Here is a 20,762-nt window from a genome sequence, read left to right as displayed (position 1 = left end):
ATGAACCGTTTTATTATTTGTTTTTTGTTTGTTTCAATTATACACCAGAGTGTGAAATCATACTATAATATATTATAGTATACCTTATTTTATCTGTTATTTAATGTTCAAAGTGAACATGTAAATTGCTCAAGAGAGTATATTCCTTAATAATATGGTTCTCACACCAGAGGTTGAACAGATGTTGCATGGAAGCTGTGAATGTGAAGGGAGATGTGTGTTTGTATATCAGAATGAAATTATTTACTAATAACCCTGAATCATTTTTCAGCATTCAGTTAAATTTGTTTAGAATAGAATAAAGCATTCATATTGATACAAAATAATAATATTCTAAAGAATTTAACTTTTCACAGTGGCAAAACAAATCACAACAATGAAAACATACACTCGGCGCAATGCGGTGCCAGGCACGACGCAAGTGTTTTTTTTGCTAGTTTCAGCCCGACGCAGTTATTATTTTCAAGTCCTGCGCCACGTTCTTTAAATAGCAAATGCACTTGCGCCCATGGGCGTGCTGGTCTGAAAACGAGGTGTGTTCAGGCGCACATGTAAAAAGATCCGTTTCTATTCTGCCCTGGCAATGGTGTTTTGAACCAAGCATTGACAGATAGCTAACAGAAATAAAGCTCCATCACACGTTCTTCTTTGTGCTTATGTGATGCACACTTTACTTTACTTTGTAAAACTAAAGGAAACACAAAAATACAAATTACAAAGTAATCCACAAAATGTCATGGATAATGTTCACATTTAAACATCAATTTACACATCTAAACAACTAAATAAACAACCGATATGCTTTATAATCTTAAAACAAGCCCTTGAAGAAAATAAAGGGAAGAACAGCTTCACTTGTATATTAGCCGTTAGATCGCGCTAGCTTTCATTATGAAACATCAATGTCTAAACATTTTAACAACGAATAACTTATAATTAAACTAACACCACACTATTACAGTTATTTTTAATATAAAATGTATAACTTACGATCGTAACTACTCCAAGGATAGACAGCAACAATGACGTGCATCCAAAACACAGATCACAAACGAGTCTCTTCTTCTACTGATTTACGTGCTTCCTGTAGCGCTCTTTTAACAGCGTAATAATATTTTTTCACCACTAGGTGTCACGCACGATCTACTTACACACAAATCAAAGTAGCCTACGGCTTGTAAAGAAAACTAACACTGAACAGAACACTCCCCACCTGGTATAACTTGGGTTATACCACTATGCATTCTGATTACTTGACAAAAGTAAGACTATGTCACATATAGGTCTTAGGTATTCTCTGACAGTTCCCTGCTTAGCCGTCTTCACCATAACCTTACGAATTTTTCCATCAGATGAGGCTACAGTCTTTGTAACAAGACCAACTGGCCACTCACTGCGCTTAGCTTCCCCATCTCTCAACATGACAATGTCCCCTTCCTGAATACTTTTCCTCTCTTCCGTCCATTTCCTTCTGGGTTGCAAGGTCGACAAGTACTCCTGCTTCCATCGCTTCCAGAATGAATCAGCCAACATCTGGACTTGACGCCATTGATTTTTGTGCAGGTGACCTAACTCAAAGTTTCCTGGAGGCGCTGGAGCAACACTAGCTTTCTGAGTTAAGAGCATCGCTGGTGAGAGCACTTGAGGCATGCCTGCATCTGTCGAAATTGGGGTTAAGGGTCGGGAATTCATAATAGCCATGACTTCAGCCATTAACGTTGTTAAGACCTCATGCGTGAGTCTAGTGGGAGTTTTCATCAAGAGAGCTTTCAGAATACGTCTGGCTATCCCGATCATTCTTTCCCACACTCCTCCCATATGGGAGGAGTGTGGAGCATTAAATGTCCAAGTACAGCCCTGATTCTGCAAAAAACCTTTCAACTCTGAGTTGCTGCTCTCAATTTGTAGTTCCTTCACTGCTCCGACAAAATTCGTCCCTCTGTCTGAACGAAAATGTTTCACCGGACCTCTGACGGCCAAGAAGCGTCGCAGAGTACAAATGAAGCTTGATGTTGATAGGGACTCTATTACTTCCAAGTGAACTGCCCTGGGGCCTCATTTATAAAACTGTGCGTAGGAACCTTACTAAAAGTGTACGTACGCACAAAAGCCAAAAATGGCGTACGCAAAAAAAATATCAGATTTATAAAACCGTGCGTACGCACACCTGCACGCAATTTTCACTTTATAAATCACAGCCTAACTGATAATTTGCGCAAGCAAAAAAAAATCATTTACCGCCCTTTCTCCGCCCACATTCAACCATATATAGACAATGTAAATTACCTCATTAGCATGCATATATTAAAGGAGCAAGGAAATTTGTGTTTTTTAAAACATAATGGGCCCTATTTTAACGATCTGAAACGCAAGTGTCAAAGTGCAAAGCGCAAGTAACTTTGTGGGCGGATCCCGGCGCTGTTGCTATTTTCCCGGCGGGATAAATGACTCTTGCGCCCGACGCAAATCTAAAAGGGGTTGGTCTGAAGTAGCTTCATTATTCGTAGGTGTGGTTTGGGCGTAACGTGAATTAAACCAATCAGAGCGTCATCTCACATTCCCTTTAAGAGCAGGCGCGCTTGTTTCATGGCGGATCGCTATTATAACGGCGGATTTGCCAGGCGCACGCCAGGAGCGGTCACAGCCGAGGAAACCGACGTTCTCGTCAGGACCGTAAAACACAGAGAAGTGACATTGGGGATGATGGGAGGAACCCACCCAAATTAGCTTCGGTTAAACAGGCGTATAGTAAATGTGTAGCCTAATCTAGATTTTTTTATTTTTTTTATCTAGATAGATCTTTTTCACATCTTCACGGACACAACAATGATTTCCCTCGTGTGTTAATATTTTTCCTTGTAATAATGTATGATTTGCAAAAATGAAAACTGCTGCATCTGTTTATATTAGAGAATCAAAGTGGATGCGCGTTTATATTAGAGAATCAAAGTGGATGCGCGTTAACACACTACATTATGGCCAAGCACGCGCCCTTAAAATACCATATCACTAACGCGCAACGCGCCACTGTCTTTAGACAGTTTTTTTCCTGGTCAATGGCGCAATTGCTTTCTAAAACTGGAAAATAGCACCATGGAAGTTTTGGGCCGGAACACGCCTCCTCTTTGCGCTGAACCGCCCCCGCCAGCGCAAGTTCATTCCCTAATTTACAGACGTGCGTCTGTGGAGGGAAAAGTCTGCTGTGCGCGGGTGCAGAATAGGAATGATACATGCGTCGGTGATCAAAGTCAATTGCGCTGGGTGCAAGATAGGGCCCAATGAGTGATAGGCCTACATCCATTTAAGAATGGAAGTGAAAGAAATTAAATTTACGTACTTTCAGCATATAGTTCCTTTTATGTCTTTAAACTAAACATGGATGTATGTATCTTTAGGACCCATAATGGTGATTTAATGTTATTAAGTTGGCTTGAGAAAGCCAACTTACTCAAATCCTATGTAAACTTATTAAGTTGGCTTGGAAAAGCCAACTTACTGAAATTTATTTAAACTTTTTATTATTATTATTCTTACTAAAAATGTACAACTCTAACTCCTCCTAGAGCTTTAATTCTACAAACTCCAAACTCGGGTCAGACCTTCAGACTGTTCTGACTTGGTGTGCTATATCTTTTCAAACTGATTTGACTTTCAGTTTTCTTAAAAATTAATATTAAAAATCATAAAAATCCCATAGGCTTACATTGCAGAGTGCTCAAATTGAGCCAAGACTACGGTGGGCCATTAGTGTACAAGCCAAAAACTCAAATATAAACTCCCTGAAGCCCTAGCATCCCCGCAAATCTCAGTACACTTGTTGTTGATCTCAGCAACGTCCTCATCTGTATGTTTTGTGAATTTATCTGGTGGTGATGCAGACGTTTCAATGGACCACGGAGCAGGACCCGGATGCATAGCTGCAATGTGTCTGTCACTGTCACATTCTCTGCACTTAATAGATGCTCTGCAGTCTCTTGCTACATGCTTAATGGAAGCGCAACATCTAAAACAGATGGAGTTTTCCTTCAGATGCGCTTTCCGTTCGTCCAAGTGTTTGTTTCTAAAAGTGCGACACTTGTGAAGTGGATGAGGTTTGTTGTGTATGGTGCAAACCTTGTCTGGGTCTGTACTCTCATCAGAGTTTCTGTCTTGGTTTGGTCGTATAGCCGTTATTTCAGTTTTTTTGACGACGACAGATGTTCTGTTATTCGACCTGACAGCTCCGTCAAATTTTGTGATGTTCAAACGGCTGGTTGAAGCAAGTGCAAAACTAGGATCGTTTCTGGTTCTTGCTTGTCTACAAACAAATTCAACAAAGAAACTGAATGGAGGAAAATACACATTATGGTCCTCCTTATACCTGGAGCCCTGTGTAATCCACTTGTCTTGCAGACTGTATGGGAGTTTTTCTACGATGGGGTTAACTCCCCTTGCTGTGTCCAAGTAAGTGAGTCCAGGTAAACGTCCACTCTCCTTTGCAGACTGCAGTTCAAGCAACAAGTCTCCAAGGTCTCTCAGACGATAGGTGTCTTTGTTTGTAATGTGAGGAAAAGCCTCAAGTCTCCTCAACATCGCCTGCTCGATGACTTCTGGACATCCATAGCAGTCTTCAAGGCGACGCCATATCATTCTTACTCCTATGGCAGGATCATTGACATGAACTGATTTAATTCGTTTGGCATGCATAGACGAATCAGAACCAAGCCATCTGATGAGAAGGTCAATCTCCTCTCTACTTGTTATACTGAGTTCACTGGTTACTGCTCGGAAAGATGTTTTCCACGCCCAGTAATTTTCTGGACAGTCGTCAAATTGGAACAGGCCAGAACTCACCATTTCTCTCTTTAACAGATATGTGGCGAAGTCTTTCGCTTGTGGTGGTGTTGGAGTAAAGCTCTCAGAAGGGACTTGAGAGGGCAGACCTGACTCACGTGGCGTTCTTACAGGATAGTTTTGACCCCTTACTTCATCAGATGGCTCAATCTTGACATTTGTACGGGGAAACAGGTCGTTGTGTTGAATTGTTTGTTCCTGACTCATAGGAATTGTCTCAGCATTCAATTCCTCCTTCACCATAGGAGGGGGAGAACTAAGTGAGCCTGCAACTTCACTCCTCGTCACATAACTTGAGTTCTCACTATCTTTTTGTAAATTAGGATTAAGATTAGGAGCATTTTGTAGCTGTGAGTGTTTCTGCACATACTCTCTGATGCGTTCAGATTAGCTTGAAATGTATGATTCTTTTTCTAGGTCGACACTTGCTCCATCTTCTCCATAAACTACTGCTTCATAAACTTCTGCTTCTGTGGATGCTGCTTCAGCTTCTTTCTGCAGTTGTAATACATATAAATCAGCCTCAACCTCTGCTTTTCTGCGTGCTGTTATGGCTAGTGTTTTCTGCTGATCCTCTTCAATTTTAGCCTTTTCTCTCATCATGATGGCTTCCTTCTCTGCATAAGAAGCTTTTACTTTGCACGCTGCTGCTTTAGCTCTTGCTGTGGTCGCAGCCGCACTAGCTGAAGATCTACTTGAACGATGTGATCTGCTTGACCGTGATTTTGCTTCTAGCGCTTGGTCAGCTTCCTCTGCTTTACAAGCATGTGACTCGTCCATCTTGATATTTTAGTACTGACTGTAAGCTGGATGAAACTGTGTTTGTTTGTCTTCACCCGCCGTGCAGTCGATCTTTTACTATTCTGCCCTGGCAATGGTGTTTTGAACCAAGCATTGACAGATAGCTAACAGAAATAAAGCTCCATCACACGTTCTTCTTTGTGCTTATGTGATGCACACTTTACTTTACTTTGTAAAACTAAAGGAAACACAAAAATACAAATTACAAAGTAATCCACAAAATGTCATGGATAATGTTCACATTTAAACATCAATTTACACATCTAAACAACTAAATAAACAACCGATATGCTTTATAATCTTAAAACATGCGCTTGAAGAAAATAAAGGGAAGAACAGCTTCACTTGTATATTAGCCGTTAGATCGCGCTAGCTTTCATTATGAAACATCAATGTCTAAACATTTTAACAACGACTAACTTATAATTAAACTAACACCACACTATTACAGTTATTTTTAATATAAAATGTATAACTTACGATCGTAACTACTCCAAGGATAGACAGCAACAATGACGTGCATCCAAAACACAGATCACAAACGAGTCTCTTCTTCTACTGATTTACGTGCTTCCTGTAGCTCTCTTTTAACAGCGTAATAATATTTTTTCACCACTAGGTGTCACGCACGATCTACTTACACACAAATCAAAGCAACCTACGGCTTGTAAAGAAAACTAACACTGAACAGAACAGTTTCCTTGCTAGAGAAGCGTTCAGTTTTTCCACCGTCAAATTCGCCATGGCGCGAGTGCAACTGGCTTTTAAAGGGAATGGGAGAAGAAACTCTGATTGGTTTATTTCATATTACGCCCAAAACACACGCATTACTCATTAAGAGAATAGTGACAACCCTTTTAGACCATGCGCCGTGTGTGCCGACCATTTTTCCCGTCATAAAACTAGCAAAAGTGGATTCGGACAAGGCCTAACTGCACTTGGCTGTGCGCTTTAGACCATGCGCTTAGATCCTTAAAAAAGTGCCCTATATATTCCTGTCTTTATATAATCATCTAACGCTTAAGTAAAACTGCCAGCAGGTGGCGGCAAGTCACTGTCTTAATGAGTCATTCAATTCAAACATCTGATTCTTTCAGAAACAAAGCAAGTGTCTGAAATCACCATATACCCTTAAATAGGACATTTTGGGGGGAGACAGTCATTTGTAGTGATGTCCGAAACCATAGTGGATGTTACCAAGTGCACTCATTCAATCCCACAATGCTCCACAATAGCGAGTGTACAAACGATGTATGCCTAATCGTCTATAAAATACCCATAATGCACCATGAGAGTCATGCAGTAAATTAATTCCCTTATCTGACCTGAAGATGGTACTCACAGTTGAATCATCCATCCATTTCCCAAGCCACTTGTCCAATTTAAAGCTACACTGTGTAACTTTTTTAGTTTATTCTTAGCTTAATTCTTTCAAAAATATATGTGCTCATTAATGTATATTTACTTCGTTCAAGTAATAAAGTATTCTCGTGAGTGTATAATATGCCATTGAAAATACATACGGGTGAGGGGTTCGAATGTCGGTCGCCTAGGGGTGGGAGATATTGACAAAAATTAATATCTCGATATTTTTTTCCAATATCTCGATATCGATATTCAGACGATATTTTTGTAATCCTTCAAAGAAATGTGTGCAAACAGGCAAAGAAGGTCCAGTTGGTCTTTTGACTTGCTGCATTTGACCTATCATTGTATAGAATTACTAGTACATAAAGATATGAGACATTATTGATTTAAACATGAACGCAGTTACTGTACTAAAGATTTATTGTAATACAAGAACAGTGCTTTTTCAGTACAATATATGTACGTAATAAATTAACTTTGTGCTTTGCAAATAGGCGGTTCACAAAATTCACGGTTTGTTTCGATACGATACAGTGATGTACGTTTTCGATACAGCAAAAAGAAAGAAATGCCAGATAAATTTCCTATTTACTAAAATAAATTTTTTTTGGGAACTTTTTTTGGAACTTTCTTGGAACTTTTAGTTTTATAAATGGGGGTCATCTTTGAAGGATGAACAAATAATGTTTTGGTCATCATCACATTAAAAATTTAATTTAAATATGATAATATTTGAGTTTTGAAGTGCTGGAAAAAGATGTGTGATGTAACGTTAGGCCTACCTGAAGGCATTTTACCATTCCTGCCAAACTTCCATGGTTACAGTTAGTGTTACTGTATTAAATCCATGGTGAATGTTGCTGATCTGTGAACTTAAAGCCTATAACTAGTTCATTCATGGCTAAATGTTTCTCCTGGTTTCAACGTTTGATCCGTTAATAACAGAGAAATGTGAATGCTTCTCACGAGATCTCGCAGTGATGTTATTACTTCAGTGGCGAATTAAAATGTTTTCTCTGGATCTCTTAGCGCTGTGTATAACAGTGTCGCTTCATCACGATTCGGCTCGCGCTGCACTGACATACTCATAGACATCATGGACATACTGACATTGATGGTCCGAACTGATAAAGTGTCCGTGAAGCACAAAATAATAGCGCAGTTTGGTTCCGCTTTTATTACGTTTGCCCAGAGGTTTGCCATTGATGTTGCAACGTTATGGTGGTCGCGCCAGCGCGGATTTTGGTCGGCAGGAAAAAATGGTCCAGCGAATCGTTCGGTTTGTATGCGTACCGAACCGAAAGCCTCGTACCGGTTCAATACGAATACGTGTGCACCCCTATTTGCAAACAGTACTTCTATTGGTAGACTAACAACAATGTGACTACCCATTTACTAGTAGTTAAAAGAAGCCCTGTTCGGAGGCTATTACGGTGTATCTCTTGGGAAAATGTATTCCATCTTTTGGACTCATCATTATGCAACGCAATTTTCTAATGATGCAATCACGAAACTCGCCACTTGCAGATGCCACAGACATTTAAGAAAAACGTTTTAACTCCAGACTTCAGTTTTCCGCTAACAACGCATATGTTGCCTTTTCTATCAGCTATTTCATTAATCGTTCATCGGCTTTACTCTTAACGTTTTTGGATTGTTGCTTCAACCTAAGAAACGTCATAACACACAGGTAAGAACTCCGTAGTTGTATTGCAAATTAGTAGCAGCAATTACTCTTGTGCAATTGAGGAACGATCGTGATTTTGTACAAAAAACCCCCCCATAAAATACAGTCAAACAAACCCCATACAGTATTAAAATCGCTACATATCATAGTTTAGAAGGTTATAGTGTGTGTTATTGGTTTTCTCTTTAACTACCTTCAGCTCTTTTCATGTTTGGGGGGTCGGATTGTACAAATTATGAAATATTCGATATCCCAATTTTGCATATCGTCCAGACAACAATTTGGATATCGTCTACTCTAAACGATATATCGCACACCTCTACGGTCGCCATGTTGCCCCTCCATCTTGAAAGTACATTAGCCAAAGAGGGACATACCCGTTAATTCAAGCTTCGCCTTTCGCGTCTCCGCAATTCACTGGCACCGGCCCTGTTTTTATTTTTTCCTTTCCCTCTACCTCTCCCTCGCACCTCCGTCACATCAACTGATCTCTGCTCACGGAGAAAATGATATAGCCTACAATGTAAACGTTGCCTTACGCTAGTGATGTCGTACAATATACAGAATAACGATAGCACTGATAAAAGTTACTTTAGCTTGCATTCGTCTGGGACTGATAGCTGATGTTAGCAATGAAATGGTAAAAGACTAACGAAAACATAAAACTATTATTCATTTTACATAGATGTCATAACCTATATGTTAACTGACAAATTAAATTACTGCAAATTATAATAGTTTTCTAAAGTAACCTCATCACTTGAAGGAATACTCATGGACGAGGTCGAACTGGAAGCCATGTTAATCTTGGACTACATTGGCCACCGTAGGAGTTAAAACGAAACCGGAATTGAGAGGAACAGAAACTAATATTCACTGGATGGTCATATGTCACCGCTAGATGGGGGTAAAAATCACACAGTGTAGCTTTAACAACAGCGTCATAAAATCATTTTCATTTTAATTGATTATTAAATTGTCTAATTAAGGTTTATACATGCTAGTTTCCATGACAGAGTTCACGATACATATTTTCATTACTACTGGAGCTGCCAGTTTGCTAAGTTTCAAATGATTATTAAACCGTAAGCACAGACTATGCAAAAGCTGCATCCCTTCCGGCCAACTCAGTTTCTGAATTAACTCACTCGTTTTAATTCACTCACTCCTTCAAGTGGACTATATTAGAGGAGTAATGTGGGAATGAAGGTATAGGGCACAGCATCTGTCTTTATGAATGAGTCACTGAATCATTGACTCACCCGATTCATTTAAACACGTGGATTCATTTAGTAATGAAACACCGCTAGAAAATGAATGTTGCTTTTGTTAAGCCATTAACATGTGCTTAAAAAACAAGACAAACATGGCAAAAATATCCTGAGTTTAAGTTTACAATTCTCACTGTGTGCAATACTCTCTCTCATTGTGATGATGTTGACTCTCTTCTCTGTAACCACTATGCAAAGTTAACCTCCACAGTGTGGAAACCAAGTTTTCTCCTTCAGCACCACCCACAGATTATCAAGAGATGTACATGCTGAGTTTGACAATGTAAAATAAAAGATAAAATGGGTAGCTCTTTACAATAAGGTTTCATTAGTTAACACATTTAGTTAACATGAGCAAAACATTTTAACATTTACTAACAAAGGCTGTATTTGTTAAAAACTAACATGAACAAACAATGAATAGCGGATGAACAAAGATGAATAAATACAGTAATAAGTGAATTGCTCATTGTTAGTTCATGTTAGTTAATACAATAATGGTAACAAATGAGAACTTATTGTAGTTTTAACGTAAAATGAAAAATGTTGTTCTAACCAAACACAGATCTTTATCGGCATTAAAATTTGAAGGAAATTAATATATCACCAAATACGTTTTATTTCACAATATATCACATTATATGAGCTTAAATTCTTAGTAACAATTATGAATAGAAATCTCTCGTCCATCATTATTTGTAAGAGACCCAACTGTTTTTTCTTTTAAACTGGTACAGTGCACCCCTATTTAATTATGCACTTAATTTATAATTTTTCGTGTTTAAATCCATCTTGATGCTAATCTCTCTCTCTCTCTCTCTCTCTCTCTCTCTCTCTCTCTCTCTCTCTCTCTCTCTCTCTCTCTCTCTCTCTCTCTCTCTCTCTCTCTCTCTCACAGATCATCATAAAAAGGAGACCTGTACTTTATGTCATTAACATTATAATACCAGTATTTTTCTTCCTTGTGCTGGATTTGATCTCCTTCTTCGTTGACTCAAATGCATCAGACAAAGTGACCTTCAAAGTGACTTTACTGCTGTCTACTTCTGTGATGCTGCTGATTCTTGCCAACACACTGCCCTCTACAGGGAAACGCATCCCTCTGATTGGTGAGTCTAACATTGACCTCCCAGTCAACATGTTGATCTCACAGTGATATGATCACAATGCTAAAAGTGTCACTGTGTCTTCATATTATGTCCACAATGTGAGTCACCCCAGCTAGAAATGTTATTGGACGTGGACTCCAGCAACACTCAGACGAAAATTTAAATTGGGTTAACGTCTAAACATTTGATGTCAGGCTCCAACGTCATTAATCAACTCCTCAAACAGCATTACCAGCTTCTCTAGTTACTAACCAGATTTACTTCTATCATGTGTACAAAAGTCCATATTGAGATTAAAAGAGGATTAGATGTTGATGATTTATTGAAATTAATAGTTTGGTTTGTTTAGGTTTTTCTCCGGCTGTTGTCACTGTTTATTATGGCAAGAGCAATAAAAAGAAAATGTGATCAGATGATGTCAGCCATGATAATGACGATAATGATATAATCATCATGTAGTGCTCTGATCAGCTGATCTCATTGAGACCATCATGACTTATTCATTTCACATAATTAATTATGTTGCAGTATGACATCCAACAGTGTTTAAATAAGATAAATGGTATAATAATAAAATAAACTAGACTTTGTCAACTACTGTTTAATTTAGACACACTCAATGCTCAAAAATCAGCATGTGAATCTCAATAACGGTGACATGCTTATAATGTTTCAGTACATTTATATACCGCTGTACATAGAAGGGGGGAATCTCCTCAACCACCACCAATGTGCAGCATCCACCTGGATGATGCGACGGCAGCCATATTGCGCCAGAACGCCCACCACACACCAGCTTACTGGTGGAGAGGAGACAGTGATGAAGCCAGTCAGTGTATATATATATATATATATATATATATATATATATGGGGATGATTAGGAGGCCATGATGGACAGAGGCCACTGGGTAAATTTGGCCAGAATCCCGGGGTTAAACCCCTACTCTTTTGAAAGACATCCTGGGATTTTTTGTGACCACAGAGAGTCAGAACCTCGGTTTAACGTCTCATCCGAAGGACGGCGCTCTTTGACATTATAGTGTCCCCGTCACTACACTGGGGCGTAAGGACCCACACAGACAACAGGGTGAGCACCCCCTGCTGGCCACACTAACACCTCTACCAGCAGCAACCTGGTTTTTCTCAGGAGGTCTCCCATCCAAGTACTAACCAGGCTCAGCCCCGCTTAGCTTCAGTGGGCAACCAGTCTTGGGCTACAGTGTGATATGGCTGCTGGCTTATGCCGCAATGCATTCTGGGAGCCACTGATGAGGCACCCAGAATGCTTTGCGGCATGAAACGTGTCACCGTTATTGATATTCACGCGCTGATTCTTGAGGTTTGTTGATATTTTGAGTTTTTATAAGTAATATTCAACACTTTTCTGATTAAAATGCTGCTAGATCTCATTCTGTATAAATCCAGGATTGTTATGATCATGTAAAATTGATACTAGCCTGGTTAACACCAGACCCTTCTCTGTCGTAACTGAGAGTGTGTCTAGCCCATTTCCAAATGGGCATCACGCAGCTCAAATGCCTCTGGGCGCAATTGGATAGACCTACAACCAATCAGAGCGATCGTCGTCGCGTAAAGCGCGCCTTAACGTTTGTGATTGGTGCCACGATTTTGAAAGATTGGAAATGGACTAGAATGTGCTCATGGCCAGGCTGACTTGCAGAGCAAAAATCCTTTGAATCTCCTCTCATTCTCAGATTCTCCTCTCTGCCTCACAGCAATTGGGGGAGTGTCTATTGTCTCCCCTCATTCATATTCATGGCCATCAACACCCCTACGCATAAAGCAGTGCTGATACAAAAACTGACTTACAAAGTTTAAATCATTATATTGTTGTTTTGTGAAAGAGTGATCAGAATGATTTTCACATCATTTTGTAGTAAACATTCTAGCCTACAAGAATGGTAACTCAAAAGTATTGTGCCAAACTATTCAGTATGAGTTATATGGGCTCATTGCAGTGACTATTTTTTTCCCAAAACGTACTAACCACGCATAATATTTTTTTTCTATAAAATGCAAACATGTAACTTCCATTTTGCTCACATATTATTGTAGCAGAGTTTGTGCTGCAATACAGCAGAATTATGAGTTGGCCAAAGGTATGTTGTAAGTAGCTGAAATAAGCACAAATGTCAGGGCATGTCAAAACATCTCAAGGGCCCCAAAAAAACCTCAGACCCCAGAGGGTTAAGAGGTTCAGTCCTGTGTCTGCTGGGATACTTCCTGTTAAAACTTTATAAGAATGTTAGGGGAAAATGTTTTATCAATGTTATCACTAAACATGTTTCAAATGTTTTTAGAGAGTGTTATCCTACCTTTTTAGGATAATATTCTGGTAACAAAAATAAAATGAGCTACAGAAAACATTATAAGAACATAACATAATGCTCTCAAAACATTCATAGAACAACAACATCTGGCATGAGCTCATATTGTGGCCATAGTTTGAGGTTACACTTTTAGCTCACTGTGACTCACATTGTTGACGTTGTGACCACATGGTGAGATCAACGTGCTGACTGGGCTGAATATTTAATATTATTTATTTTTTAAGAATATGCAATTCAGTAATTGAATCTCAAATCAAATAAAGTCACTAGAATCAAGCAAAAAGGATTTAACCCTCTAAGCGACAAAGTCGCAAAATTGCGACAAGACGTAATAAAACAGGCTGTAGATCCTAATATGGTGTAATATCTCATTTGTATTCCCTACCACTAGATGGCAGACATGTAATACTTTGATTCAAGACCAAAATGACGTCATGTTCCTTGGAGAAAACAGCAGATCAAGTGAGCGCTCGTGTCATTGATGCGGAAGCACTGAAGCAGTTCAGTTCAGAGCGTCTGAGTAAATTGTGAGATTTGTGAGAGAAAATCATCAAATGGCTAATAAAAACTTGTATCGTGAGAATGTGTTGCAAATGTTATTCGCCGATTCTGACTCTGAAGGGGAATATTTGCCTTTTGAGAATGACGATCGCGCTTCTCCCGGTACATCTTTGCCGCGAAATGGTGCAGCTCGCGCTTCTCCCGGTACATCTTTGCCACGTAATGGTGCAGCTAGCGCTTCTCCCGGTTTTTACCGCGCTAGCCATGTAGTTTGTCTTCTGACCGTGTGCCTCTCCGCAATCGCGGCGACATTATTGTGGTGGAGACGTTGTCTAAAGCTACTGGGTATGTTAGACGAGGTCAAAGTATTCATAGGACAGTTATGGGGCAACGTGGAGGCAGGGTGGGGAGTCGCAATGACAAAGACAGTAGTCCGAGCTGTGCGCACTCGGCGCGCGCGCGTGAGGCAGATCTGGCCGCGCCCGCACTGCTCGTAGCAGGAGCAGAGGCGGTGTGACACGGGGCAACTAAACAGGTCTTGTCTACTTGTGTTTGTGTGTCATATGAATAATATATATATGTAATATATATATATATATATAATCAGAGTGCCTACTGTATGTAGTAAATGGAAAATCTCTACAGCAAAAGGCCAACCACTACATGCATTCGGTTTGTTTCTACCATTTATTAGTAATGATTTACACAGTTTGTTTACTACTTACTATTTACCTGAGCATTCAGTATTGTGCAATATAGCATACAGAAGGTGAGGGACATTTTGGGGGGAAAGAAGTGCTGCATTTTATCATTAAACGTGACTTTTCATGAAATTTCTATAATCCAAGATGGCCGCCACCATATGACGTCATAATATGCAAATTAGATGGGAAAATTAATCCCTACTTAAACTTTGGGTCATCCTTTGTATTTCTCTAATTTACAGAAAGTCTCTATCTTTTATCACTTTTAAGATATAGCCTTTTGAAATTAAGATGTCAAAATCGAACGTTTTAGGAAAAATACTCTGCCGCCTAAAGAGTTAAACCTGCAGTATTCCCTTAAAAGGATCACCGTCACTTTTTTGAGGATTTGCAAAAACGCACCGTTTTGTGCCTGGCCCTTTAAATGCAAGTGAGCTGCTGCAGAGGGCGGGGTTTCAAGAGCTTGTGTGTGTTAGCAGCTTCGATTACCTCACGCAGACACACTAAAATGACAGAAACTATTCTGCCTTTAACCCTCTGGGGACCAAAAATGTGCCGGCGCGGGGGGGGTGGGGGGGTGGGGGGGTGTTTTGAAACATTTTTATTCATAAAATTCAAACACAGAAACGGGATTCAAATTTAAACAGTCTTTTGCGGTTTACAGACACCATTTCATATCGCGATTAGAACAAAGCACTTACTGATGATCTGCAGCTGGACCCGTTGTTAGGCTACTCCAGCACGTTTGAGGTAAAATTTCCAGGATTATCACGATATTATTATTCCTCACATGAGTGTGTTGTCCAGCTGTTGTGGGCGTTGACTGGTTTGCATGTGTTGCTTCAGATCTGCGTTTGAATAGTGCGCGCTCTGCATGGGCGTGTCACATTAGCGGAGTAATGAGATGCCAGAACGATAATGAGAACGGCTGATCTCGCTTTTTTTAGATAGATTACATAAACAGAGAATATTTGTTTTAGTTTTGAATTAGATCATTTAAAACTGCACACTTTTGTATTATAGAGATATAGCTCATGTCTGAGTGAATAGTATACATAAATTGAACAAACCTCGGTCGCTCCTTTGTAAACTTTCAATTCTATCAAGATCGTCTCTCGTAGCTGCCGGGCATCTTTGTCGTGTATTGACTCTCGCTCTCCTCCTCTTCCTCGTCGTCCACCTCCTCGCCTAGATCCCATGATCCACTGCCTCTCTATCCTCTACCTCTACCTCTTCCTCTCCCTATTGTTGAATCATCTGATGATGATATCTAACAATGAACATAATTCTGAAAATATAACGAATAAAGAAGGCATAGGGTACTATTTGCCGGGGGGGGGGGGGGGGGATGCGTGGGATTTCCCCCTTTCTGGTCAATGTATCCCTGCCTCTGCTTAATTATTGTTATCCCCGGTGGGGATACATTTATCCTCCCCTCAAAGTGATCATGAGACGGATCACAAAACTTATCACAGATCCGTGGTTTGATTAAAGTCAATTTTATTTTAAAATGATTACTCACTCACTCTTGAGCGTCTGGCGCGAGTGATTTCAATGTTAAGTCAATGTAAAGACGCGTTTATCAGGTCCTGCGGCGCGGTGTTTAGCGCGGCGCGGTAGATGCGAATCTAGGTCTAATTATCACAGATAATGTCTTTTCTATCATTTCACTGTAGCTCAGCATCGCAATGTAAAGTTAACGTTATTGCATCATCACAGTTCATGTGTGGGGAAAGATAAGCTATTAGAGTAAAAATATTGCATTAGGCTACTTCAGTTAATAAGAAAAAAGATTTTACAATTCCTGCAAATGCAGTGATGAAGTTCATATTCTCATGATTTGCACGGCACATGCATGCTGTTGTTTACTACAGTTCGCGCGTGTCTGTGTGTGAATGAATTAACCTTTAGTTTAGCTTTTAGCAAACTATCTATATTGCCTACTGAGATGAGCAAAAATCGACTGAATACGTTGAAATAAAATGTCTTTGTATAAGCAACATATTAAACTGCAAATTAACATTTATGCCCTAATATATATGATAAAAGATGATATGTATGGGATTATTATTGTTGCAATATTCCAAATGAATAGATTAATATTCACAAATAAATGTAAAGAGTTTCACAAAAAATGTAAAATTCACAAATAAATAAAATGAGATTTGCAAATAAATCAAATATTTACACATGTTTTATTATTTTACAAACACAACTCTGCCTGGCATTTATTTGTGAATCGGTTCCTGTGCATTTGTGAATCCCCTCACGCATTTGTGGATTTTGAAACACTTCTGGCGTAGACGTGCAGAGAAATCCACAAATAAGTGGACTCCACCCACCGTGTACTCAAGCCAATCAGATAACGGCCACATCGAGCTGGCCAATCGTAGCACGTTATCGCTTCAACCAATCACGTTTGGCTTTACACTCGGGGCGGGAAGTGGGAACTGATTCTTGCATCAATGAAAGGAGCACTGGAGCGCAGCAGGTGTTCATCACTAATGCTCAACAATCACTTACATATTCACTTAATTATCTTATCAATGTTACTTTTTACTCTTTGTAGTGTGGATTTTCCTGTGGGGTTGAAAGGGTTAACAGTGTAAGATTAAAAAAAAAGACACTCCTATGCAGTTTACTGTACTTTTTTTTTTTTTTCACCGTTCCACTCGTCCAGTGGATATCTCTTTATTAACAATAATTTCACATTAATACTTTTCTCAGATTATTAGTGCATTGAAATTTTTAGTTAATACGTTTAAATGACAATTGGTCAATATAAGGCAGTCGGTTTCTGCAAGTGAAATTAGTTTTAACTCGAGTTTTAATTTAGTGCATTTTTGCAGTAACATACTGTAGATTACAGTATATTACTGGCAATAGTTAGTATATTGTGCCATATTAAAATAATATGGCACATATTAAACAATATTAACAGCGGTGCCATATTGTGTCACCGCTTCAAAACAATCCGACATCCGTCTCCACGGTGACCCCTAGTGATCAGAACAGTGTAAATGCAACAAAAACCCGGGCCAAACCTTTTACAAATCTATTGCAAATTTTTATTGAAAGTAAAACCTTTCAAATCCAATTATCTAATCATCTAATAAGATTATCAAGAGTCTATATGTTATTTTATATATTGTCAGGGTTTGTTTTGTTTGTTCTATGAATGGCTCAGCTAAACAGGCCAATAAGAGACCATTAACTACCATTATTCATTTTAATTAAACTAATGTCGAATTAAAACATCTACAAAAGCATAAAACTGATCAGAGATCAGGTAAAACCTAAAACCCACAGACACTTGTTCATTGGTTCTCAGTGACTCATCATGATTCATGGGTTGACAGAGCGATGAGCCATTGTTATGAACCAACAGTGTTGCCAGCAATTTACTGTAAAAAAAAGCCTGGTAATGTCTAACAGTGTAACGTCACAAAATCTGGACATTTGTTACGTTCTCAGAACCAACACTGAATATTTGGAGAACGGTCTTGTAACAAAACTCTGTTATCTGAGCAGTTTCGTTTTTTTCACAGGGGTTTACTGCGGTGTGGTCTTCTTACTAATTGGCGTCAGCATTTTGGAGACCATCTTTGTGAATTATCTGAAGGTTAAAGGAGCTAAGAAGATATCAGTGGAAACTACAGCTGCTGTTAGTGGACAAGATGGTAAGAGTTGACACAACATCAGATTATTAGGAACTTTTTCATGTATTTTATACTTTTACTTCACAAATTAAGGTTTATTAGTTAAATTAAGTTGAATATTTGCTTTTTTGTACATATGCAAAAAAAAGCTAATAAAATTAATCTTTGAGTAAATTAGACTCTATACATGTTCCAGCATGCCTGTGCCTCTAAAGTAGGACAAATGGTTTAGATGGATGAATGGATGGATGAAAATAGCATTTGAAGTCTGAACTTAGCTAATGTAATGCTTTATCACATAAACAAGCCACCCTAAAACCACATGTGAAATTCATTTGTTTTTAGAGTATCAGCAAAGATTCCCCATCGAAAAATCGTATGTGAGTTTATGCAGACAATACAAAACTATGCTTTTTTCCTCTCACAGATGCAAGAGACCAGCAGAATCCTCCAGACTCAGTTGGAGATCAGAGTGAAGAGCAGTCTTGTACCCTCGACCTTCTGAAGCAGATTCTCACTGAGTGTCGGGGTGCAAATCGACAAAAGTCAGTTAGAGATCAGAATGAAGAGAAGTCTTGTATTCCCGACTGTCTCACTGAGTGCAGAGTCTACCGACAGATCCTCAAGAAGATTCAGAAGATTCTTCTGTTCTTTACCAGAAGGGCAAGAATCATAAATAGGATCTTCTTGGTTGTTTACATAATCACTATTATTGCGTTTATGTCTTGGCTTTGGACGCGTTGGTATCACCCATAATGCTTAAAATAATTAATTAGTCTGAGTAGGGGTAAACTTAAATTAAATAAATTAGTTCAATCAAATTAACTTGTATGAGTATTTAGAGCTTTCTTTTTCTTTTGAGTTCACAGAACTGACACATTTTAAGTAATCTGAATTGTTTCATTTAATTAGACAAACTTAAATTTAACTAAAACTGTGCTGGGATTATATAATGTGTTAAGTGGTATATAAGGTTTTTATGCTAGATTAATGTTAAATTGGAAATGTTTCATGTTTTGATCATTTAAAATAATAAATATTTAGGGGGGTTAGCATTATGGTGAAAAGTGGAGCATGAGCTTGGTTTGAGAACAAGTATATGTGACCCATGCTGTCTAAATATGTCAGAATGAGCCATTTTTAAAAAATGAGTTCTTGTTATGAATTTTCACATTCTCCATTTAAAAAAAAATCCTTTTCAAACAATAAATTATCTACATTTATTTAAGTCAACATGAGTCAGCAAAGTACACTTTGAGAAAGATCTAGTTAAAGTTTCCTGAAGGTTCCAAAACATAATCACTTTACAAACATACCTTAATATGCTGATAATAACACCAAATTTGGCACTCACCAAGTAAAAAAATAAAAAAATGTCTAAAGGGGAAATATATGTTCAACTTTATTGAAAATATTTATATAAAGAATATTCAACATTGTTACTGATTTTTCTGCAGTCAGTTTGAGAAGCATGTCATTGGTTAAAGAGATAGTTCTCCCAAAAATCAGCCCATGATTTACTCACCCTGAAGCCATCCTTGGTGTATATGACATTCTTCTTTCAGACGAATTCAATCAGAGTTATATTAAAAAATGCCCTGGCTCTTCTTTATAATGGGATTGAATGGGAATATTTTTTGGAAGTCCATCAAAGCGCATCCATTCATGATAAAAGTGATTGAAACAGCTCTGGCGAGTTAATAAAGGCCTTCTAAAGTGAAGCGATGCCTTCATTTAAGAAAAATATCTATATTTAAAATTGTATCGACTAAAATAACTAGCTTCTGGCAGACAGCCGTGCGCAAGTCAAGTTACGGCGAAATAGTAACACTTATAGTAAATAATTGGCTAATTTTGAGTAAATCATGGGTTAATTTTAATTTTTGGGTGAACTATCCCTTTAAACTTTTACATGTAGCAATCCATGTAGCAATCATACGCTGATAGTCAGTGTTGGGGCGGGGGTAACTCATCGCAAATAATTTGAGTTACATTATCAGATTGCGCTTTTAAGTAACTAAAGTAACCAATTATTGTTGTAAAATGTACAACAAAATATCTGATTTACTTTTTCAGTAATGCAAGTAATTTGGTTTTCCCGTTTATTGACTGACAGCTCTCTTGTCTCCATGTCGAGAGAAATCAAAGTGCAGATGTGTTGTGTGTAAACATGATGGTTATTGTAGTTCTAGACTAACTGTGAGCATGCATTTACTCATTTCAGTTGAATAAAAAAGATTCACTATTTCTCAAAATTAATAAAATCTGTGAAATGCAGAATCAGAATATACAAACCTCCAATAACTAAACATGTTAAATAAAACATAAATTTGTATGCATTTAATCTCACTTTATTGACCAATGTACTTGCTTCTGACCTTCGATGATTCAGTAAAACATAAGAAAAAATTACTTTGATTTTTGTATTTTTTTATTGGTAAAGTAAGTGTTTAACTTTCTTCTCCTGCATCCTCTT

At 38.4% G+C, this 20,762-nt stretch overlaps 1 protein-coding gene across 1 annotated transcript in view; it reads left to right on the top strand.

Annotated features, from left to right (window-relative positions):
• Positions 1 to 20,686, top strand: part of LOC307003600 (5-hydroxytryptamine receptor 3A-like) — a 74,581-nt gene extending 53,895 nt beyond the window's left edge. Inside the window, exons 8-10 of the mRNA XM_079622257.1 lie at positions 10,859 to 11,069; positions 18,176 to 18,307; positions 18,714 to 20,686. Coding sequence (XP_079478383.1) covers positions 10,859 to 11,069; positions 18,176 to 18,307; positions 18,714 to 19,042 — 672 coding nt within the window. The 3' untranslated portion in view covers positions 19,043 to 20,686. The remainder of the gene's footprint in view (positions 1 to 10,858; positions 11,070 to 18,175; positions 18,308 to 18,713) is intronic.
• The last annotated feature ends 76 nt before the right edge of the window (positions 20,687 to 20,762 follow it).

Source organism: Phoxinus phoxinus (genome assembly GCF_949152265.1).
Source record: "Phoxinus phoxinus genome assembly, chromosome: 1".
In the NCBI taxonomy this organism is placed as follows: Eukaryota; Metazoa; Chordata; class Actinopteri; order Cypriniformes; family Leuciscidae; genus Phoxinus; species Phoxinus phoxinus.
Note: the sequence above shows the minus strand (reverse complement) of the source record. Positions and strands in the feature narration are given on the sequence as shown.